Genomic DNA, 27,510 nt, shown 5'->3' with positions numbered 1-27,510 from the left:
TCCTAGAAAATGAGGAAATTTCTCTAGTCAGTTAACATGAAAGGATACAAATTGATTAAATTGCCATGTGTGTTGGGCTGAGGAGGAGGAGAAATTGGTGTCCCTTTGAGTCTGGAGTATGTTTCCTCCATGTTAATGAAGATAAGTAACATTGATATAAACTGGTTCACTGTATAATCTTACGGTGGGTGCCAAAGATCAGCCATTTACAATGCATTCTTCATCTCTTTTATTGCCTCAGGGTCTTTTTTATTTGCCAAGTTACTGCAGTTTGTAGCACCAGCACCTAAACTTGGGGGGGAGGACATTTTATGGGGATAAAGAAAATGAATTTACATTCAAATTACCTCGTGTTTCTAATCTCCAGGTTGGTTAGCAGCTTTTCCTAAGACACCTGGGGGTGGTTCTTATTGTGAATTAACTGTTTGCATTTGAAAGGGTACCTACCCTTAACTGTACCATGTAATTAATTAGCATAATGGCTTTTAATTATTTTTTTATCTAAGATTTAGATAAGACTTAATTTATTAAATGTTTTCTGTGACAGGGCAAAAAGTCAATCAAAAGTTAAAAGTGCCTTCAGTAATGCAATTTATTGCAAAGCAACCTTTTTGTTATGGATGACAAAAATGTGATTTCTTTTGCTATTTTTGCCTTTTGAAGGCAGTGATTTAAAACATGCTTTGGTTTATGGTATAGATCCTTATTACTCACCTTGTGGGGCAAGCGGTGGTCGGTGTTCTGTGGAAATTTTCCTTCAGAGAGGTGGAGGGCTGCTAAAAGGAAGATGGGATTTGGGCAGACTGCCCTGCCTGGCACGCAGTGGTGTGGGCCAGTCAATGAAACGAGGCTGTTCTCCCCTTAGCAGCTACTGGCTTACTTCATGCAAAGCAAGGAGGGGGGGCATAATTTTCTTTTTCTTTTTTGTCTAGATTCAAAACAAGGACTGCAGTAAGTAATAATTTTAAATCATGAATATGAATACTTAGCACCCTGCTGGCCTCCCACTATCTCGTCAGTCAGTATGCAGTTGCGCCGAAATATAACCCTTGTGCAGGACATAAACTTCAGGAGTTATGCATTTCCAAAAGGAAACAAAATACATCCTGTTCATCCGTGAACAAATATGTACTGTGCACAGTCATATGCAAATTGTTTCTTTTGTTGGTATTTTGCTAATGGCGCCTTACAGGGATTTAAGGCAAATCTCGTATAAGCTTTTTCAATAGAGGCCTGTGTCACAGGGGTTGCTCTCTGGGCGTTCCCTGTGGATCTAACAGTGGGGACACACGTTTCTTCTTTTGCTTAACGTATTAGCAAATGTAATTAGTTTTCTGCGCTGAAGAACTTCAAAGAGGAATTTTCCTGGTCCTTTTTTACCTTAACATACCTGTATGGGTCAGTATTATAAAGAAGGCAATTTGAAAGTGTGCTTTCATCCATGTGCTGGTAGCTATGTGTCTGTGTTCTATACTGGCACGCTCAGCATGACAGGCGAAGGGATGGTATTAGGGAGAAGTCTGTGAATGAGCATAACGGAACAAATATTTAAGTCTCCTTATGCTTGAATTTATCACTCTGTAGTAATAAATAACCTGCCTCTAAATCCCTGATGCATTGCATGTAAAATGCAGTGCTATCATTTAGATTTGGTATTTTCTGATCATTTCTTCCCTCTTGTTTAATAAGTCTAGTAAGGTAATGTAACACTGTCCTACCCTTTCACATCTTGCCTCTTTGTTTCCAAGAGTAGAGAGAGGTGGGCAGGAGAGGTATGTCCAGGTCTGTGAACTGGCTGGGCCCTGCAGGGGCTGGGCAGGAGGACAGCGAGCACAAGCCGGTGTGCCTTGGCTCAGCTCTGCTCTGCTCGGAGCTTGGGCAGGGCTGGCCCGCCTGCACTCAGGGGACAGGCAGAGGTGTCCTGTCTCCCCGTGAAAAGGGCCAGTGCTGCCCAGCCTTTTTTCTCAGAATTCATATTCCACACCGAAAGATGCTGTGCTGCCCGCCAGGCTCCAGTGCAGGAAACTGTGGAACAGAAATAGTCTTTTTAAAGCTCTTCCTTCTGTGTTAGTGGGGAGCGTTTCTCTGACGTGTGTGTTTGTTGGTTCCTCTCCTATTTTTGTTTACTCTCTATCAGGCTCAAAACACCATTCAAAGTTTCTATTAGCTATAAGGGTTACCATGGAAAAAGTCAATATTTGATTGTGTAATTTACGTGATGATTGAATTTTTATGGTTACTGAATCTAGTTCATGGACTTAAGTTAATCAGTGGAGGCTTAGACTTTGTTACCACACACAGTGGTATTGTCAGTGCCACAGCTGTTTCCTACGTTATGTATATATGTAGGGTGGCCTTAGTACAGTAACTCATTTTGCTATGTGATCATTGCTGGGGAATGTGGTTTCGTTGGTTTGGTTTTCCTTAGTGATCACCCTTTGCATTATACATAAAACTGTAAGCATGTGGCCTTCGCTGAATTTTGTGGAAAGGGACTCTACAGTGCCAGCACAGTCGCTTGTGATATTGGCTTAAGGATGTGCAACTGCCAAAAAGAAGTGCCATGTCTGTAAATATTTCTGCATTTGAACCAAGTCTTCCATCTGAGTGATACAGTGCATCTCCACGCTGATGGATTTGACAAAATGTAAATGTAGATAAATATCCTTCGTGAATTAAAAATTGTTGTATTGCACAGTCATGCGCTAATACAGAAGCCATGAAAATATTTTCATAAACTATGTTTAAATCTAACTTTGCTAGGTCAATAATAAGGCCTTCCTTATAACCTTCTTCTTACTCATTTGTTTAAATATGCAGTCAGTGAAAAGTGATTTCTTTACCTTAACATTGGATTTGGGTCCTTTTTTTTATTTATATATGGGACATTTCAGTGATGCTTGTCATTTTAGTAACAGTTTAAACTTAGTGGTTGCTATCAAAATAAACAACTGTAATGCAATCTGAGCTTGAAGTAGAAAAATTTCTGGGTTTAAAATGGTGCTTGCACAAAGGCAGGTCATGGAAAATATGTACTTCTACATGGTGTGCCCTGTGCACGTGATTTCTCAGTATAGCACATTATACTGAGCCAGATGTCACAAATGCTGTTAGAAAGACAGTTCTGTACAGAACATAAATTAGCAATATTCAGATACTTCAATACTGACTAGTAGTTACTTTCACAAGCTTTCAGCCATTATTTGTGGGGTTTGTAATTCTTTCACATTTTTTGTTCGAAGAAACACAGTTCTGTGTTTTCCAGAATTAGAAAACATTAGTAAAGTCATGAAAAATACATGACTGATTTTAACTACTTGACTTTAGTGTGTGCACAAAACCCAACGTGCACACAGAAGCTCACTCATCTTACTAAATTGGTAAATTGTTCAAACAGGAAAAAAACCCCATTAAATACCAACCAAACAAAACTATGCTTTTCTTGGGGATTGAGAGCTTCCGAGATGTTGATGACGTGAAGCATAACTAAGCATTGTTAATCTCAGCTGTCCATTAATCCCAAAGAAATGCTTTTTGCAGAAAGCACATTATTACTGCCATAAAATGAAAGCAGAAAAAAGAGAAGGCTGTGGGGAACGTGGCATAGCATATTTTTAAAGGATGGTTCCATTTCAGTTGGTTTGCACAGTGTTTCAAGAGCATTAATGTACTGTGTATTAGCTATCTGCATTATATGTATTATCTCAATGTTCATGTTCTGTCCAACTTTGTTTAAAGATATTTTATTCAGTGACAAGTTTGCTAACTACTGCATAGGCAGTATACAGAGCTTTGTATCGGCTGGTGTCAGTGGGTTTTTCTTAGGGGTTTTTAACAGTGGTACCTTGTTAATATTAAAAAGTCCCAAACTTTCCATTCTAGTCCCATTTGGAGACAACACCTAGAGGTAAGAACAGAAGTGAACTTTTGCATTGCTTTTCTCCTGTGCCTTAAGTACACACTCAGTGGATCTTATTGATAGTGATTAGTTATTGGAAGTGATCTTACCCCTGTACTCGGCACTGGTGAGGCCGCACCTCGATGACTGTGTTCAGTTTTGGGCCCCTCACTACAAAAAGGACATTGAATTACTCGAGCGTGTCCAAAGAAGGGCAACGAGGCTGGTGAAGGGTCTGGAGCACAGGTCTGATGGGGAGCGGCTGAGGGAACTGGGGGGGTTTAGTCTGGAGAAGAGGAGGCTGAGGGGAGACCTTATCTCCCTCTACAACTCCCTGAAAGGAGGTTGCAGAGAGCTGGGGGTGAGTCTCTTGAACCAAGTAACAAGTGATAGGACAAGAGGGAATGGCCTCAAGTTGCGCCAGGGAAGGTTTAGACTAGATGTCAGGAAGTATTCTTTACAGAACGGGTTATTAGGCAGTGGAATGGATTGCCCAGGGAGGTGGTGGAGTCCCCATCCCTGGAGGTGTTTAAGGGTAGGGTCGATATAGCGCTGAGAGATATGGTGTAGATGGGAACTGGCAGTGCTAGGTTAATGGTTGGACTGGATGATCTTCAAGGTCCTTTCCAACCTAGTTGATTCTGTGATACTGAGTGTTAGTGTGCACCTTTGACAGATGTCTGCCCTGTATAAGGTGAGACATCCCAAATGACTTGCCAAAACCTGCTTTGTTTTAAATCTATTTGTGCCCATCACATCGGCACAAGCACATGCACCTGCAAGGGGGTGGAGAAGGTGCAGAGGTGAGGGGAAGGTAAAGCTGCTTCTGTCCGTGGCAGTCCTAGCTTAATCTGACCACAAATCTGCACCATTTCTGCTTTACTTTTCAGTCCTTTGTTATGACTAAGTAACAGTCTGGAAGCGGGGGAGCTCATGGCTTCAGCGTTCTCTCTGTGAGGTCCGCTGTTTTAGAGCATCAGGATATATTCCTTACATCCCAGGTTTCTCAATCTTGAGCCACGTGGACTCGGTGCCTACCACCCTTGCTTGGTCAGTGAAATCCTGGAACCCAGTGACTTGGTGTTGCAGATGCTTTGGTGTGTCCTAAGCTGTGGGATACCTGGATTCATCCAAGAACGTGGCACTCCGAGTGAGGGGAAAACGAAGGAGCTACTCTTGTGTATATATCAGTCTTAAGAGACAAAGGACTATTATATGTATAGTGGTATCAGCAAACTTGTAATTGCAGTCACCTTGTGTTCACGGTACAGAGTCCTGCCTTTATTGCCCCTGAGAATGCAGATTAAAGGTTTCCCTTTCCTTTTTACTCTATTTCGATCTACAATTTCTGGCAATAATAGAGTGGCCTTCTTGGCTTACAGATGAACTTCTTTCTAAATGGGCTCTCTGGCTCCTTGTCAGCCTCCGTACTTTCTCTGGGGGATTTCCAAGCATCCACTGTCCTTCTGTCCATGGATTTGTGAGAAGAAAGTGTTTTCTCTTGAAGAACCACTGCTCAGTGCTGATTGACCTAGATTGCAGCTTCTGCTTCTGAGGTGTAGTTTCACTGCTGGGGTGAGTCATGGCAACATTGATGACTGCTGAAAGCCCCCTGCTTTTTTCTTGAAAGGGAGGTTGCATGGTATTTGCATGAAAAAAAATTGTTCCACATGCCTATGGATCTGTCAAGAGAAATTTCAGATATCTTGATAGTATTATACTGAAATGTAGTTATATAGTAACTGATGAATTTTGTGGAAAACCAAAACTGTGTCTTGCTGTGAGCACTACAGGGAGCAGAGGCAGAATCAGAGAGGAGAAAACATCAGCTCAGAAGCAGCGTGACCAGTGTTCCAGAGCTGTCTGAGAGAAATACCTAAATATTGTACTAAGTAAAAGCTCTGCCTAATGTTATTTTTTCCAGTGTTGTTCCTGTGGATGTAAATAGTCAGTCAGTGTTGTAGTGCACCTAATAATATAGTTTATAATAGCTCCCCGCACAAGCAAGGGGTTTGTAGGATCAACTACTGACTTTGAGGGGCAAAACCAGGTCAGAGTACTGACAACAGAGCATTTTGAGTTAGAAATCCTGGCTTTGGTCTAATGGTTTGACTGCAGTCTAATCCTCTTTATGCATTGTTTTTCTCATTGCTGAGACTTTGTATGTGTGTTACAACTTGCTATAGTTTACAGGGCTGTCTGGTTTGCATGCTTCCACACTGGATAAATCAGTGTATCTTAGCATTTTGAAACATTGTTATCATTATGGAATTTCCTCTTTTGTTCTGAAATCGAGCCTCTTACCCAAATCTTCTAGCAAGGGCTAAGAAGAGAGTTTGCTGTGGAGCGCAGCCTTTCCCTGGCAAGGTTTCTTTCGAGGGGCTAATAACAGACCCTTTTATTTTCTCCCTCTGTAGAGCTAAGTATCTTGTTTTATGGAAGGGAATAAAGAAGCAGAACAAGTAGATTTGTTTCATTTTATTTCTCCCACTGATCTGCAAGGTGACTATGAAAAGTTATTCTAATTTTGCTCTGCTAGGGTTTATACTCTTTGTGCCATCTACGCTATACACATAGTGATAATGCTATTTTATGTTTTGTAAAGGTGGGGGGTTTTTGGCATGGGTAGTTGAAAAGTAGAATTTTGAATCTACAAACCCTTGAAGTCAGTGAAGATTTCCTTTGCCTTAAATAGGCTTTGGATCTGTTCTTCGGTGAGCAAAATGGCTACAAAGATTCATTGTTTTGCCTACTCCATAGCAACCGACAGCATAAAGCCTTTTCCCAGATGTGTTTATTTAAAGGCTTTTTCAGATTTAAAAATGAACTAAAGTTGTAGATATTATTTTAATGCCGATTTTTCTATATCAGCATTAAAAAAGCAAGTGAACTAGTATGCAGCCATAGGAAATTAAGAGATATATATGAGAGAAGAAATCCATTTTGGGGGACACAAAACTGGGATAAGTACAGGAACGTATTAGCTTTTGAAGAATTACCTGGCATATTTGAGAATTTCTGTGAAATTCCAGGTCATGTGGGAAAATTATCACAATATACTATGCTTTGTACAGTTAGAAAAACAATTACTGTATATTGATAATTCTCATCATGCACCAAAAGAGAATATTGTTAAAGAGCATTGTGCTGTACATCCTTGAAACTGATAGGTCCCAATATTTTTTAAAGAACACTTAGTTTATGTTAGGTGTACAGGTAAGCATGGGTAGAGGGAGAGCATGAGAAGCAGAGAATTCATCATGGGAGGGAGGAGGTGGAGGATCCATATAGGTTATCATATTTTTTTCAAGGGATGAATTGAATTAATATCCCCCCAAAGCCCACTGTGAAAGGAATAACATGTATTTTGACCTGTGAATGCATTTTATTGTACAGTGCTGCTTGGCTGTATTTATACTCTGCAGGAAGAAAACTACTCCCTAGTAGTTCCTTCCAATTTTTTTTGTGGGTAACCCTTTGCTTTTATTCAAGCAAAATGCAAGATAAATGCCCGTTTCAGCCTTTTAGATCTTGGAAATAATGGTGTATTAAATGTGATTAAATTGGGAATTACCCTTAAGCAGGGTCATAATTACTGTAGATTTAGATGGCATGTTATACAAATTGCTGTGTGCTCATAATTACAAATTGGGTTTGTTGCACTCTGGGGGTTTATAAACTTTATCTTAGTTATTAACACATTAAATAACAGTGATTTATGTAAATTACTGGATAAACCAAAATGTCAGTGTTGTGCTTAATCTAAGGTTTAATTATATTTCTGTATTAGAAATAAAATATGGTTAGCTTTAGCAAGAAATATCTCACTACTGCGATATTGTTAAACATGATAAGAGTAACAAAATTGGAGCCGCCTTTGTAAGTTTGTCAGTAGTATTTGCTGGTCACGCTGACTGAAAACTGCAGTGGTATGAAGTCAGTGAACTAACAACTTCAGTGAATGAGCCGGCTGTCAACAGTAATCAGCAGTAAGCTCTCTCTCTATGATCAGCCAGCCTGCTTGCTTCAGAGTTATTTACCTCTAACTTCTGGACTGATCTAATGAGCGTAAGTTCATAGTTTGAAGTCTTTGTTTACTTCCTCTTGCACAGAGATTTCCTAGCTCCTTAATTTTTTCTTAAGTCACGTTGATCTTTTTTTTAATGGAGCAAAGGTAACTTTATGCTACTAGTTGTGCTCCAACAAATTGCCAGGAATAAGGATACTAAGACATGAAAAATGACTTTCCTATCTCCTTATCCAGTGCTACATATTTCTAGAGTGTTGTGGTGGCAGCTCTAATGCTAGCTAGATGTCAAAATAGCAGTGGGAGAACCACAGAGTGTATAACCTCTGTATGTCCTACTGCTTCTGCCAGAGCTTCCTTATGCAAAGTGAGATAAATAAAAGAGGTATAGAAGCCCACAGTGGCTCCATGTTAGAAGGTCCTCTCCTGCCCCTGTCTTCTAAGGCCTGAAACATCCGTCACCTCTGTATGTTCAGCACAGAGCATAAGCACTGCACCTGTGTAGTTGGGATAGCAAAAAAACATAGCTACGTGTCACCAAAAAATTGTCCTAAAAAGTCAAGCCTCAATGTCTATGAAAAATCACCACTGGTCACCTGAGTGAGAATGGATTATGGTTACTGTTACCTGAGGGAGACTGGGTTATGTACAGTGGATTATGGTTCAATGAAGATGGTTTTGGAATGTTGAAATGTAAACAAAAAATCCCTCCAAAAAAAATTGCATCAGGATGCCTTGACTCGGAAACCACAATGCCATCTGCATAGTGCAGCAAGAATTTGTTTTTCTGTGTTTAATTTCCCCTGTTGAAATACGTATGAGATCTTAAATATGTAGATTATTTTGGCATTTAACCTCTACTTTAGATTCTAAAGACTTACTAAAACAAGAAGTGATTTAGCAAAAACTTTGTAGCAGAGTGGATGAAACAAAAATGAGAATTCGGGGTGCTTTACTTTGAGGGAGGGGGGAAGCTGTAACAATTGCCACAAAGTATTTGAAATGGGATGTGTCAGTATTGCTTGCTCGGTTGTTTGCTTGTCTAGCGTGCTCATATCTGGAGAAGGAAGATTCTGTTTGAAGCAGGTTCAGAAAAGCACATTCTTCAGAAAATTCTGTGACTGCTTTTGAGGTCAGAGCTTCTCAGCCGCCCTTTCCAGTACATATCCTCCTTCACAGCCCACGCTAAAACTGTCTGCACTTGGTTTCCAAATGGAAACTGGTTTCCAAAGGAGCGGTTGATTTTTGTGGACTGCTTATGTCTGCTTTGGATTTCTCTCTGTTTACAAGTAGAGATGAAGCTTGATGCGGGAGAGCACTGAGTCAGGACCAGAAAAATGTGGGATTGTTGTCTATCCCAGAACTTCTGTAGGGGAGAGGCTGTCTGGATAACCATTAGATGTTGGAAGTAGGCATTGCAGTATAAATAGTCTCTGGTTATAGACTTGCAGTGACATTACTATCAAAACAGTCAGTGTAGGCGTGTCCTTCCTTAACATATTTGAGTTTCACTGAAAGCTAGTTAAACCCAGGCTTATTGGAATCTATGCCTACTGCTTCCTTAGGAAACTATGCAAAATGCACACTCAGTCCAAATGTTTAACTGGGTTTAAGATATGTTGCTTTGATTCTTTTTATCATCCAGAAAGATGTGATCAGCTCTCATGGTATGTACTGTAAATAAGAGGCATGTTGTATATACAGCACAAGGGCACAGCTGGGCCTTTCATTGTGCTCTTTCTTGCACCTGATTTGTTTGAGCAGCATTTTTAGTTTCTGACTAAACTTCTGAGTTTCCCCAAACTACAGAGATCAGCCGGTGCTGCCTTTATGTGCTGGAGTATTTCCATTCCTAAAAAGTATAGTGCAAATTGCTCTGTCCCTATACAAAATTGCACTAAATACTGTGCAAATGATTATGAATGAAGCCTTTGGTGGTAAAGTGACCGACTGCCCTCGCCCCCCAACCCACCCTCCAAGGATGGTTCTTGTTTTCTTAATTAGCTTTCCCTTCCCCGGTACCCTGGCATCTAAATGAAGACAAGGAGTGTCTGTGGTTAGACAGTTTGCCCAGCTTACATAGGCATGATGCTTATTTTGATGAAGGGAAATTTAATTTGGAAAGCAAGATGTTTTGACGGTTCCATGAAACAGGAAACCCAGAAGTTAAAACTTGTCTTGCTTTCTTGTGTTATTACAGGATATTAATCATATGGGCCTTACTATTTTTTGAAACACTAATTTCTTTGTACCTATAGGTAGCACTATTTATCCACTGGTTTTGTGGTGCAGTTTCAGCTGTTATTCTGACCTGTAAAGCTAAAATTACTGCAGGAATAGTCTACCAAATAAACTATGACTTAGCAAGTACCTTTCAAAATTATTTGTGGTTTAGATCAGCAGAGGAACTGGGAATGCATTTTGAACAGAGGCAGACATTTGATAAGGTGATGTTCCCTGGGGTCAACAAGTTCTGCAAGTGGCTGACTCCTTAGTTCTTCAGCGCTCGGCTTAACCTTCCAGATATGCTGCAAACCCTTTTCTAGGCTTTGGGGGAGGAAGGCTAGGAAAGCATCATGAAGCATAAGCATTTTTGATAAAACAGGTGTGTAAAATGTTATTGTGTGTGAGAAAATTATGTAATTTCAATGTTCTTATTTGCAGGTGTGTGGTTTCTACATAAGAGGCGTATATATAAATTAAAGCACCTTTTACGGTATTCTAGGAGATGAGATGGTTTTCATTTATGAATTACTAAGTTACAATTAACTCTGTTTAGACTTGATTTCTTGCAGTACTTTAATCACTGCATGGTGAATCTGCTTGAAAAAAATTGGAAGGATTGTTATTCATGTGTCAAATACTGTGATGATGAAATTCAGTTGGTGTGGTGTTTTATTTTTTTTTAAATTCTAGTGAGGAATTCTTGCTTGCCAGAACTAGCTTTACTATTGAGCTACCATGTGTTTGGAGGAGGTGGAGGTTTCCTTCCATTCCCATTTACAAATGCTGTGAGAACAGTGAGGACATGATACAGCAAAATCCACAAGCTTTCTAGGTCAGGTTTCAGTGGAGCAACAAAGGATAACAATTAAAATCTTTGTTGAATTACTCATTTTCATCCAAAATTCGGATAGGTATTAATAATAAATCAACCACTCCTCCCCAAATTGTTGTTCTCCCGTCACCAGGCCTCCACAGCACTTAATGTATTATTATTATTATCTTGTGCGTGTTTTCTTTCTGCGTGTTTCACAGCACCAGGAGTTCGTGTTCTGCCTTGCAGTCACGCACCTCAAACCATCTCATACTAGTGTAACGCATATAAAACCAATGTTTTGTGGAAAGTAAACAGGATTTGGATTATCGTGCTAATATTCCGAGCAACGCCAGGGAAGTTCGGATGCTGTCGCTTTGAAGGTGTGTGACGTTGACAGAAGTTCTCCGTTTCCTCACCTGGTCGCGTGCCTGGGAGTAAGTGTAGGGAGAAAGAGTTGGGGTATTTGCTGCCAGCACAGCTGCTGCCGTTGCCTCGAGGTCAGGGGTTTTGAACAAGCTACATTCTTTCTTCACGTGCTTATTCTGGTGCATCTGAAATATTTTTAGCTTTGCTATTTCACGTTGCTCTTTCCACGGACATCTCTGGGAGTTTCAGGGCGGCTGCCAGAAGCCTTGGACAACGTGCAGCCACACCCTTTGTGAGAGGGAGTTAATCTTCTTCTCTCAGATGCCTCCAGTGTCTACGTATACTTTTTCACTTAATTTGAAAGATAATTGAAACTGTTATTTTCTTTTTAAGCAGATGAGGTGGGCAGGAAGAACCGAAAACACTTGGGGCGCTCCTTGACCAACATCAAATCCTGAAGCTTGGTCGTCTTTTCAAACTTCACCTCTCGCTGCCGGGAGAGGAAAAGGCCTCGGCGGGAACCTCACCGCTGCCGGGGGACGTTTGGGCCGACTCCGGCGGGCACCGAAGGTGCCCGCCGGAGCCGGCCCAAGCGACCCCCGGGCAGGGTTGCGGGCCCTGAGGGGAGCGGGGCCGTTGGCGCCTCGCGTTCCCCGGGAAACCGTCCTCCGCGCGTGCGCGCGCTCCCGTGAGTCGTCGTCCCCCCCCCCCGCCCCGTCCTCCTCCCGCCACTGAGCCGCGCGCGGCCGCTGAGGGGAGCGGGCGCGGGGGCGGGGCGGCCTGAGGGGCGGCTATGGTGGCGGCGCGCTGCTCCCCGCCTGCGACTTCGGCCCAGCCATGTGGTGCCTGCACTGCAGCTCGGAGAGGACCCAGTCCTTGCTGGAGCTGGAGCTTGACAGCTGGTAAGCCCCGCCGGGGGGGTGGGGGGGTCCCCCCGGGCGCCGGCGCTGCTCGGTGGGGAGCCCCCCCCCCACCCCGTCCTGTCACACAAAGGGCTCCGCGCCGTCGCGGGACGCGGCGCTGGGGGGGGGCAGCCCGGAGCCGCTCCCAGTTGCGCGGGGGGTCACCCCCCTTTGTCTCTGGGGTGCCGCGAAGTTCGCGGTGATGGTGAGGAGCGCACGGCCGGGCCGTCGTGTCGCTCGGGAACCTCTGTCCTGGGTCGGGGAGGGGGGAGGAGGAGAAGAGTTGCGGTGCCGTCTGTCTTGTGGGGACGTAAGTTTGAACTCGCAATCGTTTAAATGCGGCATGGAAAGCGGAGCCGTGCATAGGTTGTTGCTAGTCGGTGGCAGACGAGGGCTAGAACCGCCAGAAGCGTTTTGAAGCGGGGTGCTGTTGGGGTGCGATCTGCCTTGGCGTGTGCGCTGCCGCCCAGGTCTGTGCATGGGCGTACACCAGCCTGAAAACACTTCTTTGCACCGAGTTTGGGGTAGTGCAAGGAATCACATGACTGGTGTCAAACAAGCGGCGAGTTGTACTTCAAAGCTCTGGGACAGACTGTGCCCGGGGACCGAAATCGACCGGGGAGACCGGGAGCCCTGGCGTTGTGACTGTCAGCCTGCGGAGAGCGGCGAATCCAGGGACACTGCTCGGGGTAAACGATCATTTGCGACTCGTGCCCTCAGCCAAAAAAAGAGAAGAGAAACAGAAGTTTAGTTCAAAGACCTTCAGAGTAGGGTTAGAGAATAACTGAAAATAGAAAATGGGATTTGTCATGTTAATATGTACAGTCTCTATTGTTACCATGTTGTCGTTAACTACTAAAATAACGTGCACCAGAATTAGAAAAACGCGGTACTCTGTTGCATGAGCCACTTGAAAACTAGATGTACAAACTAGTTTTTCTTGTGCGGCGTTGTGTGTAGATTATGATAGACCAAAATAGTTATCCTGGTAAGAGAGCACTTGCAAAATAAATTTATCTCCAATGCATCGTGAAAGCTTATTCCACCAAAGAATTTGATGAAATTCTGAGCTGATCAACTGTTAAAGAAATATTCGATTTAAATAAAGATAGGCAACATCTTAAATCGGGTGTGTGCGCGTGTGGAAAAATATAAAAGGAGGAAGTGACTGGATTCAGCGTAACTGCATATGAATGCAACGGTGTCTTTTCTGGAAAAGAAAGGGAAAATGTTTTTTGATAAAGAAAAATGTTTTATAGGACAGTTTAGTCACACATTTAATGATCCTTAAGCCCATTTTTACCCTTAAGGAAAATAATAAAGTTGAGCTTGCAAGTTTCCCATGTGGAGTTGGTAATGTTTGCGTAAGTGATACTGCATTTGCATGGCTTGCTACAAAACATAATTCGTAAATGTTACTTTAGTGACAGATTTGCCTGTATTCACACAGTGACATTCTGCTATTCAGTCATTGTTTCAGACTTTTTTCCTCCATTTGCACATTGCTATGCACTTCCTTTCAGTTAAACTTGATTATTCTGCCTGATGTGTTAAAAGAGGAATTGCTGAGTGCTTAGTTTGGATGGTTGTATTTAACTGTGTCTATTCTTGTGGCAGATATCCTTCATATAAACACCGAATTCATTACATCTATCTCCTGCTTTGGGAGAACTTAAACCATGCTGAATAAAATGACCCATTTCCAGTTTTACTTCTACTTTTGTACCAGATTTGTTTTGTCGTTGTGATGTCCTGTTCTAGTTCCTGAAATTGCAGATATTGAGAGTACTGTTACACAGTCAGATGTTTTTTTTCTTTCAGTTAAATAGTTGCTCAATGTTGGGGTTTCATGTGTGAAGTCAACTATCATCCTTTTTCCTATTTCTACTAATCTGAAATAATTCATTATCATCAAAGGTGCTAACTATAGTACAAGATCTGGAGCTAACCAGTGAAAATGATAGTGCTCAGCATATCAACAGAGTTTAGTTGTTTCTTTCCCCCCTTTAGAAGCTCTCTGGGAATCCTGGTGCAGTTAATAAACAATTTGCATTTCAGTTTCATTGAATAATTTGCAACTTTCAGTTAAGGAAACTCAAGGATTCTGTATTTTACCTGTAAAATTACAAATACCAAGTGGAACAGTAACTCTGATTTGTTGTTCTTGTTACAAATCTCTATTGGAAGGTTGCTGGGAGTTGACGCCGTGAGTTACTGCTGGGCAAGCAGGCCTCTTCTGCTGGAGGAGACATCTCCCTTAGCAATTGCCAGGGTGTTCCTCTTGAGAACTGGGAAGTGATTTCTTAGGATAGACAGCCCCGTGGCCTTACGTGGTTTTCCTCACCCTGTGACCATTTCATATTTGCAAAATGAAAATTCTCTCAAGAGAATTGCATTTCTATTCACATGGCTATAGAAAGTATTCCTCCAAATATTGAGTCTTCGTGAGAAATACTCTTTCGTCACTTGGAGGCTGGGATTATTTCGTGCCTTTGAGGATCTAGATGTTAGGTGCTAGGACTTCGGGTGGAACAACTGCTTTGAAACAACAGTTTACCTTTATCATGTTTTCTCCGAAGTATAAAGATGGTGATTCAAGGATCAAACTTTCTGAAGAGGAAGGTCTCATAATTGTGCAGCCAATTAGCACACTTACATGATTACTGTAGTTACGCCTGCAAACTGTATTTGCCCTGAACACCAATAAGAAGTAGCTGTGATGAACTATAAAAGGGAGCCTGAAAGTAGCCAGTCCTCTGTTGGTGGATGCAAGGTGTCATCCTGAACCAAACCCAACACTTTTGGAGGTGCTACCTGTAGGTATTTGACATCTCCTCACACATTTCAGTTGTGCTTCTTGGTGTTTAACACCACTGATACTCAGACTTCAGGCATCTCTAGCAGAAGGAGAGTGCTAGAAGTGCTTTGCTAGTAAAACATGTCCTTTTGCCTACTGTGGGGTGTTCCAATTGAAATTCAAGACACTGCGTTGCCTTAACTTTATAGCCTCAGCTGTGTGACCCTCAGTGAGTAAGACTGGATTTAGCCTGCTATCAGGGCAGCTCTATTTTGGAAATATTAATGCCAGAAAGATGTCCTGGAAATTATCCACTAGGCCCTCATAGAATTTCAAGATCCAATCTAAAGAACCCTCTTTGTTGTAAACCCATGCGGCTTCCAGTTTCTGCATGATTCTGACAGGTGCAAAGGAATGGTTCGAGTTATTCTATTTTTGAATATTGTTTGTTTTTGAAAAAAACGTTGGACCGCAATTTGAGGAGAAAAAACCACTTTGTTACTTTGAGCATTGTGATAGGTGGACATAGATTAACTGGGTTGTGCCTCTTCATTGCAAGGATTTACCGTAATTTATGAAGGATGCGATTTTCTTTCTCTTTCAGCATTAACATAGTTCTTTTTCGGTCAGAATCAATGGCAATTTTATCATTAATTTCAGAGCTGGGCATATTTTAATCACAGTAGCTGTCAATCAGTTATTGGTTTTTATGTTTATTTAATAACAGAACTGCAGGAGACCTCAGAAACTGATGGAGTCCTGATTGCTCTATTTGTTACATTAAATATATGAGGATGTGCCCTTAACCCAGAGACTGCCTGATCAACAGAACAACTGGAACTATGAAGTCATGAATCATGGGTTTGGGGAGAAAGTGTGTGGCACGTTGTTTTTGTTAAGTGTGCTTTGTTTAGATGTCATTTGTGTTTAAACAGGGTATGGGCCACAAGCCAAATTCATATTCCCAAGTTTGCCTCTATTTCCGTTGTCTAACAAGACTGTGTAGTTAGTTAGAAGAGCAGAATCAGGCCCCGGACTTGGAAGTTCATTTTCAGCATCCTGTATATTGTCATTTTATGTCAAAACTTATGTAAATACAGATTTTGTTTAATTCATACATCTTTGTTATGCAAAAATATTTACTGATCGTGAGCTTTTTTAGCAAGACTTATTAACCAGAAATACTTTACTTACATAGCCCTCTTTGTGTCTTTCAGGAATTCGTTTGAATTTTTATTTGGAGGAAGTACAATTCTAGTTAGGATACAGACAGAGATGGCAAGTTTACTGCACTGCTGTGATTTGACTCCAGGTTTCCAGAGGAGAACAGATGCTGCTTTAATCCACTGTAGCACAAAGCCCTAGTATTACGTTAAAGGGGACTGCAAATTTAGCTAAATAAATCTTCTTTTGCTTCCTTACAATAGACAAAAGACTAGAAACGTTTTCACGAAATTATTGTAAAGATGTCCTTAATAAAAATAAAGTAAAAAAGCCAAGCTTTGGTATAATAAAAAAATCAAACCCTTTTGTCTCTGTGAGAGAAGCAGAAAATTAGAATGATGGCTTTGATAGCCTTTAATACAGGAAATTGATGTAGTATATCTGTTAATCAGATTCTTTCAGTAGTTCAGTGTCATCCAAGTTAAATTTGTGCTTAAAAACAAAGGACCCAATTCCCTGTTGCCTTATGTTGTGCAAGCACAAACAAAATGTAGCGGTTAAGATTTGGCTTCCTTTTACATAAATGGCTACCTATAGGGCAGGGCAGTAGAAAAAGAATCCTAAGCTGTTTTGAGGGGTACTTGCATTTTTTAGTCCAAAAAATTTCAGTCGCCCTTAAAATTCACCAGATTAACAAGGATGGATGTGTCATGAGTTTAAATGTTTTCATAAGAACAGAGAAAAAGAAAACTAACTTCCTTCTGTTTGTTGATACATACATGACCTTTCAGGTCACCTTATGCGGTATAAAGGAAGCAAGGATGCAAACCTGATGGATTTTCTGTTGCAGGGTATGTTTACAGCCAGCTCTAAAACTGCACTACAGGAAAGTTCACAATTTGACTTTAATTCAATTTTCACTCCCCATCTTTATAGTAGAACGGGCCAAACTCAATCTCAGATCACACGGAGAGTTAAATACAGCAGTGGCTATGGGCACTGTAGCTTAGACAGCCGTGTGTTGGACTGTATTTAACTTGAGTTTAGTGTATTCTTTTTAGTGTCGCCTACAGCTGGAATGATTATAGTTGTGATCCTTTCAGTTTTCATGACTCAAGTCAGGGTAGGCCATGTCAGTACTTGCACAGAACTCCAAATTTTCGGGAAGGCACGGATGCAAGTTGGAAGGACTCCTGCCTTAAAGATAATCCCAAAGACAGGGTTCCTTTGTTGTTTGGGGAGGTTGTGCTGAGGAAGTCATCATTCAAATGAGATGAACAGTAGTGTTCCTGACCCAGCTGCAGTTCCTAGGTGTCTAATAGTACATATACCAGAAGAGGCCTGTATAAACCCCTGACTTTCTGGTTGTGTTTCAGCTTAATAATAGCTTTTCTCTCAGTCTAGTTCCCCTCTACACTTTCAATTGGGAATAAAAATTATTTCTCTTTCTTGCCTATTGTGATGTGCTGTGAAACAGCTGTTGAATTTCCATTCTAAAGGTGTCTGGGGTGATTCTCATGCTTTGAAGTTAACATTTCACAGGGTGTTGAATGTTAGATAATATTTTCAGCTGTTCTTAGATTCTTGAAAGAAAGACAGTTCATTATTGTTGTTTATGTATTCTTTTCTTATATTTTATTCTGTGAACCTTGTTTAGAAGACACCAGGGATGTGGGGAATTTAGTAGAAACTGGTTTTGAGAAGGAGCTGATTCTAATGCTTCAAGTTTTGGGAGAATGGGGACTTCACAGCTAATAGTTTCCTATTAATACTAGTAGTTAATGCTTTGTGAAATTGAGAGAGAACATAAATGGAAAGCCCATTAATGCCTAGCATTAATGGAAATTGTCCCAAATGGTGACAACCTGATGCAAACTTGGATTCTTTTTCTGTTATTCATATGTGATTAAGATGTTTTTAATTAGGTTAGCATAGAGGAACAGAAGTATTTCAGGTTTTCCTGTGCTACCACGGGTGCAGCATGTCACACAAGATCATTTCTGACTGTCTTTGACATTTTCAAAACCTGTCTTTGCACAGTATTTAATTTGCAATTCACAAAATGATGATTCTTGTTTTTGTGAATTGGACTTCTACCCTTGTCCTAAAATACCATTTTCCACTGTGGAAAGATCTGTGATTTAAGTCATAGTAAAGAGCATATGAATTCTGAGAATGATCCCAGTTCTCTATTTTAAACCCGGTGTTCTTTTGTGGTTGATCAGCCTCATGTGCAGCCCCCAGCTAAGGCAAGCTGTATCAGCAGAAGTCAGTGCAGATTGTTGATGCTTCTGGGAGCAAGAGTTGCAGAGCCGTCCTGGGCATTTGTGTGCTGCATCAAAATGAAGCTGCTACAAGCTGCAGCACAACCTAACAATTACCCTCATTCTGTGTATGTGCAGTAAATTCTCTATTTTTAGGTACTGATTGGAAGTAGCTAATAAAATTATTTAGAACACAGAGCAGAACTTAAAATTTGATAATAGATAAGCTTTGCAAGGAGAAAGTTCTTGGCTTATAGTAAGCTTTGAAATAGCATTTATAGCTTTCCAAGACAGGAATTGCTACCTGTGTTACTTTTTTATTGTGATCAGTGAGGTGGGGCAGAAGTCCTACTGAAAACCTACATTTAATTCCTCACTAACAGAGAAGGAACTATAAAATATATAGACTCAGCATCATGGAGAGGAAATGTAAAAGGAAGGAAGTTTGTGAATGAGAAAAAGCATTTGTCAGCTCTCTAACTGATTTAGAGGTTGTAAGCAATCTTCTGAGGTCTCGTTTTCCTAAGAGTGAAGATTTACATGTAGTAAGACAGAATATCTTTCTGAGTGTGTTTGCAAATATCTTCTGTATTTGAACCCGTTGCCTTGAATCTAAGTAACATCTAAAATATTTTCTTTTCCACCAAACTGCATACTTCAAATAAAAGATCTCTTACCATTTTGTTTCCTTAAACATAATGTTCTGTACACTTTGATATAAACCTTGGGTGTGTTGCCGAGGATAAAAATCTCACTTTTACGAGGATGCCTGTGAGGAAGGACTGGTTAACAGTGATTCTGTTCCAGTAAGTTACAACACAGACCTCTCTTGGTGCATGCTGACTGCTCAAGGCCAGTTCCCATCCTCACTGACTTGGTAGCAACACTCTGAACTTCACTGGAAGCGGGAACAAGGGGTTCTATGTGCTCATCCATTTTCTTTCCTACCTGGTGAGAGTTTTCCATGCCTCTTTGCATTTCTGCATATTGAAATTATATTGATCTGTCATAGAGAAAACCAGTAGGGTTTCTTTGTCTTTTGGGTTTGTTTTTTAACTTTGGCACGACGTAGTTGGCAGTCAAAATTCAGGGTTTGTGCAGCGTTTAAAATTGAGTGATACTTTTATATATACTTCTAGATTCAGTTAGATCAATAAAAGGTCTTTCTCTGATCAGACTTAACAGTCCATCCTCCTTTTGGATTGGCTTTTTAAAGTATGTTGCTCTCTAACCTTCTGAGGTTTATCTGTAACTTCAGAGAGAAGTCAACCAACCACTAAAAGTTGAACAATCCCTTCCTTACTGATTTTAAAAGTGGGAGAACTTTAGATCTATGTGAGAGAACAAAGTATCTTATGTTTATCAGTAACATTGTTTTAAAGCACACCTCATTAGATAATAACAATATATTATTAACTAATTGAAATAGAATCCCTTGGTTGTTTTAAATGGGCCTTTTTGTATAATGTTTGTTGGCTACTTAAGTGAAAATATGGCCTAAATGATTACAGCTGTGATGTGATCTGTGACTTTACCCAATATAGCATCCAATATAGAAAGATGGCTTTGTTATTTCTGCTGTGTGGACCCTCTGCATGCTCTTTGGTTTATGATGATTCTTAATTTCCCTCTGCCCAGGCACACAGACATACTTGAAGGGAAAGGCTGACCTGCCCAAGAATCGTTCCTAGCTCTCTATACTGCATCTTATTTGTAATAATTTAGAATAGTAAAGGGGCAAAACCTTAAAATGAGTCAAATGATAGGCTTTATCAAGTTTATTTGATCTGAGATGAGAGTATAGTTTTGTTCTAGGTATGAAATTTCAATGCTTGAAACATTTTATTTATGCAGTAACAGGATTTCATTAAGGATCTTTAAACTAATTCATGTTTATATGATGTATAGTATATAAGGAAAGAAGAGTATTATCCACCAAGACCTGAATGGGGAGAGGAGACTAGTGTTTAGCCTCTTACAGAACCCAATTGCCAGCAAGCTGGTTTCTCAGCAGTGCTGTTCGGTGTCACCTCTTCCTCTGGTGGGCTTGACACAACAGCTGAAGCCACAACAGAGGTGAAATACAGGGATGGCTGATATAGGACACGAAGGATTTCTGCATTATATCAAATGCTGCTTCAGCTGTGCGTGCAAATCAGTTTTTTCTCAGCTGCAGAAACTAAATCTTCCTTTTTAAAATTAGCCTTGTATAAAGGTCATGTCATGTTATAAACAGTAGAATGTGTATTAATATCTTACTATCTTAAATACATGTCGTATATAGTGTAGATATGCTAAATAAGGGGATTCCAGTTGCTGGATGGTATATCTGAATAAATAATAAATAGTTGAGGTCAAATTCTACCACAGCTGCATTGAGAAACTCCACAGATTTCTAAAGCTTATCCTGTTGTGTAAGAGTTTACATAGGAGGAACAGGACAAAGTCTGCAGTGGTAGGTACACCTTCACAGATTTTGTTAAATGATCAGATACCACAGCTACACTTACAAATTTTTAGCTCTAGGCCCTATAAGAAGGTCAGCATCCTTTTGAAGCATACATGGTGTTTTCTGATGTTAGTATGTTTTATGCTGACACCTCAAGAGGAGGAGCTGACCATAAAAGACCCTCTAAAAATTGGGCTGATAAATTTGAGAACTCTTCCTCCAGCCGCAAGCCTCAAATTATTACCTTAGTCATCTTTTAATAATATTTTATCCATTTTTAAAAGAGTTTGAAGAATGGAAAATGGTCATTGCTGAATAAACATATGCTGGGTGATGATTAACACAGATTAGCAGAGAATCACATTGTCTGTCTTTACCTGAGATAGAAGCTAACATTTGTAAACTGTACTCAACTTCTGTTGATGCTGTCAGTCTCCTTTGTTACATTCCAGCTGCTAAATAATGAAAATATTATTCTGCTTTAGCAGATAAGGTTCATAAGGCATTAAATGGGTACCGGGTGAGGGTGGGTTGGTTGGTTTGACCCTTCTGTGGTAAATAGCGGTGTCTGCTATCCAGTATGCTGCCACTGTTTGATTTAGACAAAGGTGATGTGTGAGGTGTTTAACCTTTCTTCTCCTCCTTGGAAGCTGAAGATAACCTCAAGTAAGCTCTTTTCAAATGGATGTTCTTAGTTCTTAAATCTATTATACGGGCTGTTCCCTAAAATGGAGAAGCTGGGTAGATTGTTGTTTGGCGCGCTTTTCATCTTGCTGGTGTGCATCTCCATCTCAGAAGAGACAGTACATTAATTCCAATGTAGAGAAAATCATCTCTAATCTTTCTTCCCCTGCTCTCCGCTACTGCTAATGGCATATAAAACTGTGGGTGAAAATGCCCTTTTTTTAAGAAAAACCCCATTTTTGTTAATGCCTTTTATGGGATTATTTAGTGAGAATTCTGACTCGGTAGTGTCCCAGTGAGTAGATATTGGGGTTTTTCTGTAATTTTGAATCCAGAACTTGGACCAGAGTGCAAATGAAGGTTTGCAGTGCATGTAGTGGTACTCGTCTGTGGAACTCTGGTCGCTCTGTCAGTGGTTGTCAGATTGTGTTTTAACTTAAAGTGGCTGTTATTGGCAGTCACTACACAGAAGTGTATACATTACAGAATGAAGTGGCTTCTTTGTTAGTGTTCGCTTCTGAGACACATGCAAATTTTGTCTGGATTTCTCTTGCAATGATATTTAACTTCAGTAAGATGAATTACCTGGGACATTACTTTGATGTGCATTCAAAGGTTTTGCTTGTTTTTAACAGAAACAGCTCAACTGAGAGTGCATTCTAAGTAAAACAAGTTGGTCAGTATTTCTTTCCTGGATCAAAGCTTTTGTCACTGCCTGTGACTACTGTTGTCCATCATAATGGCTGTGAACTTTTGACAGTGCACGTTTGAAGGTAGATTGGTTTGTTAATGTTACTGCCTTTATTGAACTTGGGGATTTGTGTAAGTTCTTAGTATAATTGACTTTTGTTTACTAGACAGTATAAAACAGATGGCAATAAGAACTATATTCTAATCTGTTGCAAACTGTACTGATAATGTACTCCTGCTCAAATGTTCTTGCTCCATTGGAGAATACTGTAATGTGGGGGGAAAAAAAAAAGAAAACTGCTAAAAAACTAGCTTGTATGAACTACATATGGCTAATTTTGCATTTTAAGAAGTTACATTAAGAACTTTTTGTGGAGAGTAATTTGAGATAATACAATGCACACATCAGTGCTTTAATTAAATATACCTCCTAGTTTATAGCAGAAAGCACCACAGGTACTGAAATGTAAGCCAGCTTTGAAGCAGTGGGGTGTACCCTTGTGTCAAATGAATGCTTATGTTCAGATTAAGTTGTGTATGGGGAGTCATAGTTTTAGTTAGCAGTATTATGTTTGTAATTGTCGTTTAAAATTTCACATTTAAATTACGACTTTGTTGTACTTGTAAAGACAAAGTTATATGCAAAAAATTAACTTTTGTAGAGGTTTGTTCCTATGTGGAATGCTTAGATTTAACCTAAACATTTTTGCCATTTAAATGGGTCATTTTCAGGCTCCAAGTTGGAAGTGTCTGACCATACCAGCTGCTCTAGCAGCTGCCATCGTGCTTCTCTCTGTTACTCATAGTTAGTTCCATGGGCGACTTCTGGTCTGCATTCTTTGAGCTAGGTAGAGAATTTGGAATCATTTCAAGTGGGTATCTATAATTAGGAGTTATGATCCGAGTTTGACTTTTTTAACCTCCACATTTTAAAGAGAGGTAGTTGGTGTAAACCAGATATGTAGCACTTCTTCCTTCCTGGGAATTTGGGCCTATTTATATAGGATATTTATTTTTCAGTGAGGCAGAAGTTTTATTGGGAATCATGTTTATGAAATGAGATTTTAATACAAAAAGCTTCGCTCCTTGGTCTGCATATGAATCCATCTGATAAATCATACGGCAGAGTCCCTAGGTATCTAGATACTTCAGCTGTAGATATCTTGTTAATGTTTATTGACAGAAGTGCTTCTGGGACAAAGGAAGAAAATAAGCTTTCTGAATTGTTCTATCAGTAGATATGACTTAAAGGGAACCGGGTTTACATGCATTTTTCCTGAAGAGGGGAGTTAATGACATGGATTTAGGGAAAAGTAGGCAAGTTAGAGAAGAGATGGATTTGACTGAGGAATTTCATGAAGAACTACTCATGCAAATGCTTCACTGTTGCAACAAATAAAATAAACATATAAATCCTTCATTAAGCTCAATCTGAATTCAGGTTATGCAGACTACCTGGAGTTTTGACTGCTGTCTCTGGCGAGTGATACTCTACCACAGTCATGCTTTAAAAACTGTCTGCTTCCTGAAGAACAGAGCACTTGTAATGTCATGGCGAAGCTGAGTGATTTTATCATCTCGTGCTGACTAGAATTTTAAGTTGGCCATGTTTTTCTTACTGTATTCATATTACTTGTGCATATTTTCCACAAATTAGAAGAAAAGGAATTTGTTCTGCATACCTTTGAACTTGTGTTCATACTTTTAAGGATCTAAAATGCTATGGAAAAATCTTTAAAATGTAGCAGCACAAACTTATTCTGTTGTCATACTTCTCTTTATGACCAAACCAAATTTTTTACGGGATGAATATAATGCTGATTGGTTCTCATGTGTGTACCATCCAGTTGTTAGGGCCTGTTTTCAATTTCATGTCTTTATATTACACTGTTGAAAGCCCATTCTAAATCAATGATGAAAATAACTAGTGATTTCAGAGCATGTTCATTGGTAAAATAATTTCTCAAGTATTTACTCTGTTTTGCTGGGATGGTCTTTTGGTTCTATTTTAAAATGTTGCATGCAGTTTTGGTTTGGCATTTACATTATTTAGAAGATGTTAAATTTCTTTGTCACTTTTAGTTCCAAACTAAATCTGAAACATACTGGTTTGAATATTTGGATGATTTCTGTAAGCATATGTTCTCATTCTTTGTATTTTAGTCTTACAAATGCACTAGGACACTTCACTACTTGTAAACTGTGAGGTGTCTGGGGTGAGTGGGAATACTGAATAATTCCTTGCATCTGATGTTATTGTTCTGTACTTCCTCTTTACATGCATGTAGTTTTAAAGATAATGTACTGAGCCTCAGTAAAAAGGGAATTTCTGCTTTTCTGGTTATCATTTTTTTTTCACAGTATAGTCTCTCTGAGAGGTAATTGCTTGTGCCTGTGGATCCAAACCCACAGCTTTCCTGGTCATTTTGCCATTTTTGTCAGTGGAACGAGTAAGTCAATACTCATGAAAAAGCTGCAGTTTGCTCTTTACTGAAATTTAGGTCTTGAGGACTCCTAGTTTCCGTTTTAAGCTCAAATGTTAAAATTTTCTTATTTTTCAAAACTTTGTCTTTATTGTGCTTATTTTTGGTTTTGCTAAGGTAACACTTTGGCAAGATTTGAAGGAAAAGGAAGGTGTGAATATAAAAATTAAAAATAAAGAATAACAGTAGATATTCTGAATAATATGCTGTTTTAAAATATGATAGTGCTTTTAGTGCACTGGTTACTAATTACAGGCTTTGTGATTAGAAATAATAGCTGAAGGTATAAAATGAGAGAGAGGGAAGAAAAGACCTGCCAGGTTTCTGCTGCTAAAATGCCCGGAGAGGAAATGTTTTGTTTTGGTCATGGCTAATCACACAAGTACATTTGGCGATTAGGCAGAGGAAGGAGGAGACAGAGCTTTTTCTTATTAGGTAATTTTTGAAATGAATTTATCACCTGAACAGTGGGAAACAACCATAAAAACCACAGCCTTTTTCTAGCTGGCAACATCATCTACTTCACATCTTGTCAGCTTGGATCTATTGTATGCTACTTTAGTCCAAAGATACAGCCATGGACTATGTTACTCAGCTTTGACATCTAGGCAAATTTGTTAGAAAAGCAGCTTTTGGCATCCACTGCGTGTACGTTGGTATTAGTCTTTGATTCAGACAGAGCAGTGAGCTTTGATTCTGTCCCTGTTAGCACGCAATGTGCATCATGGGTAAATACAGTGGTAGCTGCACTGCGGGGATGACCCTTATCTCACTGCCCTGCTGATGAAGCCAACAGATCCTACTTGCATGCACATATGTCACTGCAGCTGATGTATTTTAATTTAAAAGTGTCTGCAGAGTGTGTGGCTTAGCTCTTGCAGGAAGTCTAGAGCCATACACACACAAAAGAAAATGCCTAAATCCATCTATGTTTGATATTTCATACTGGCTAATAGTCATTAGAAAAAGTAAAATTAATCTGATTTTCACCAATAGCTTTACATATCCATTGAGATATGTTAAAAATACTGTACTCAGTCTGTTTCCATTTTTCTCTAAGCCTTTCTTCTTCTCTATTGTTCCTTGATATAGTCGTGTTTTGGGGTTTTTTTAACAGTATTACAAGTTGAGGTTTAGGCAGGAAGAAACTTCCAGTGTCAATTTCTGATAAAATATTAATTCAGTCAGTGCTGGCCACTCTTTCAAAAAGGTAATTTAGATGTACAAAGAAACAAAGTTTTTCCATCGCTCTGTTTGAAAGTTTTGTTCATGCAAAGTCATATTAATAGTACTAATTATTTTTAAATATTTAATTTACATTTTCACTCTTTAGCTGCTCCATTCTCTGCTTCTTTGTAAAATACTGGCAAGCAACCTTTCTCTTTTTCTGGCTTGGCAGATAATGAATGCCTATTTTCTGCTGAAAAGGAGCATGATATAACAATTGGAGTTCTAAAAATGAAAGGTTAATTTCAGCTGTTCTGCATTCTCCTAATACTACACAATTGGAATACTCAACATATTGCTAGTCTCCCTAGTAATATGCCGTTGCACATTGCAGGCAGATTAACCAAATTCATCCACTAGATTTTTTTAAACACTTAAATTATCAGTAATTCTACTGGACATGTATAGTAGGTGGCAGGTGCCTCAAATCAGAGACCTTTTATTAAGTTATTTCTAATTCCATCTGGGACTGGGTCAAAGGGTTATATTGTCGATTTTCGCAGTGTACTTAATGTACTTAATTTCTCACCCATCTGAGAAAGACGGCATGTGCAGGGTGGCTCCTGGAAGTGAGGTAGTCCTAGAGAGGTGTCTCACCACTCCCCTAGTCATAGGGGGACTTATTCTAATTGTTGTTGCAAGCCTGGAGCAGAATCCTTGACATTTTTGTGTGTTGGCATGTTTAATAAGTGGATAGATAAAAACCGCCCTTGTAACCCTGCAGTGACTGGCTCGTGTTCTGAGTCTGTTCTGAAGCCAAGGTACCCTCTTTAGCATACGGTCTTTCAAAAGAGACATGGGCTGTATGATTCTCAGTTCCCTACTCCTGTTCCACGATGCTCTGTGTGCGCTTCTCCATAGTGGAGCAATACATCTTGTCATCCTTAAAGCTTCACACAAGTCATATTTGTTGAAATATTTTTCTTTTCCAAACATGTGTAAAGTAGTAAGAAGTAGAAAACAAGCTGCTTTTCTTTGTCAGTAGAGATCTGTAAGAAATAACTCGTATGAAACTTCAACTGCTCCTAACGGACAAGGAGGAGCTGAGTGGGAGAAAGCCTTCAAATATGCAAGTACTGACTGTGCACGCTTGTTTGCTTTAAAGGCTGTCCTACTGTTGTACGGGAGGCTGCCTGTTGTAAAAGATAATTACTTCCCTGCTTCAAAGGTCAGATGTGATGGCAGGGAATAGGCCTATGAGCAAAATGAGATCAAGCATTGCAGTCAGTCAAGGATCATATTTATGTCTGGAAAAACTATGAAAGACAAACTAAAAATAAAGAAGAAACCCCTAACTTTAATCAGAGCCTCGGGCAGATCCCCTTCCAATTTTTTCTGATTAGGGCAGTACCCTTTTTGTTCATGAAAAGGTTAAGTGATCCATTGAAGGTATTATTAAAATGTCAACATGAGATTATAATCAGTGTGGAAGGGTTATTAAATAGTTCACAATTTAAGGGTGAGGAAGTCAAAAAAAGTCACAAAACCTAAGAAGGGGGAAATAGTGATAATTCCCAAC

General features: G+C 39.9%; 1 protein-coding gene across 21 annotated transcripts in view; it reads left to right on the top strand.

The window, feature by feature from the left end:
• IQSEC1 (IQ motif and Sec7 domain ArfGEF 1) overlaps positions 1–27,510 on the top strand; it is a 357,026-nt gene that overhangs the window by 275,498 nt on the left and 54,018 nt on the right. The window contains exon 1 of one of the 21 annotated variants that reach the window (XM_074836699.1): positions 12,050–12,233. The exons of 18 other annotated variants lie outside the window; for them this stretch is intronic. In XM_074836699.1, coding sequence (XP_074692800.1) covers positions 12,169–12,233 — 65 coding nt within the window. In that variant the 5' untranslated portion in view covers positions 12,050–12,168. Of the gene's footprint in view, positions 1–12,049; positions 12,234–12,549; positions 12,923–27,510 lie in introns of those variants that run through there. 2 more of the 21 variants (XM_074836700.1, XM_074836704.1) reach the window with 2 other exon arrangements.

Source organism: Strix aluco, chromosome 11 (assembly GCF_031877795.1).
Source record: "Strix aluco isolate bStrAlu1 chromosome 11, bStrAlu1.hap1, whole genome shotgun sequence".
NCBI classification, from domain to species: Eukaryota; Metazoa; Chordata; class Aves; order Strigiformes; family Strigidae; genus Strix; species Strix aluco.
Note: the sequence above shows the minus strand (reverse complement) of the source record. Positions and strands in the feature narration are given on the sequence as shown.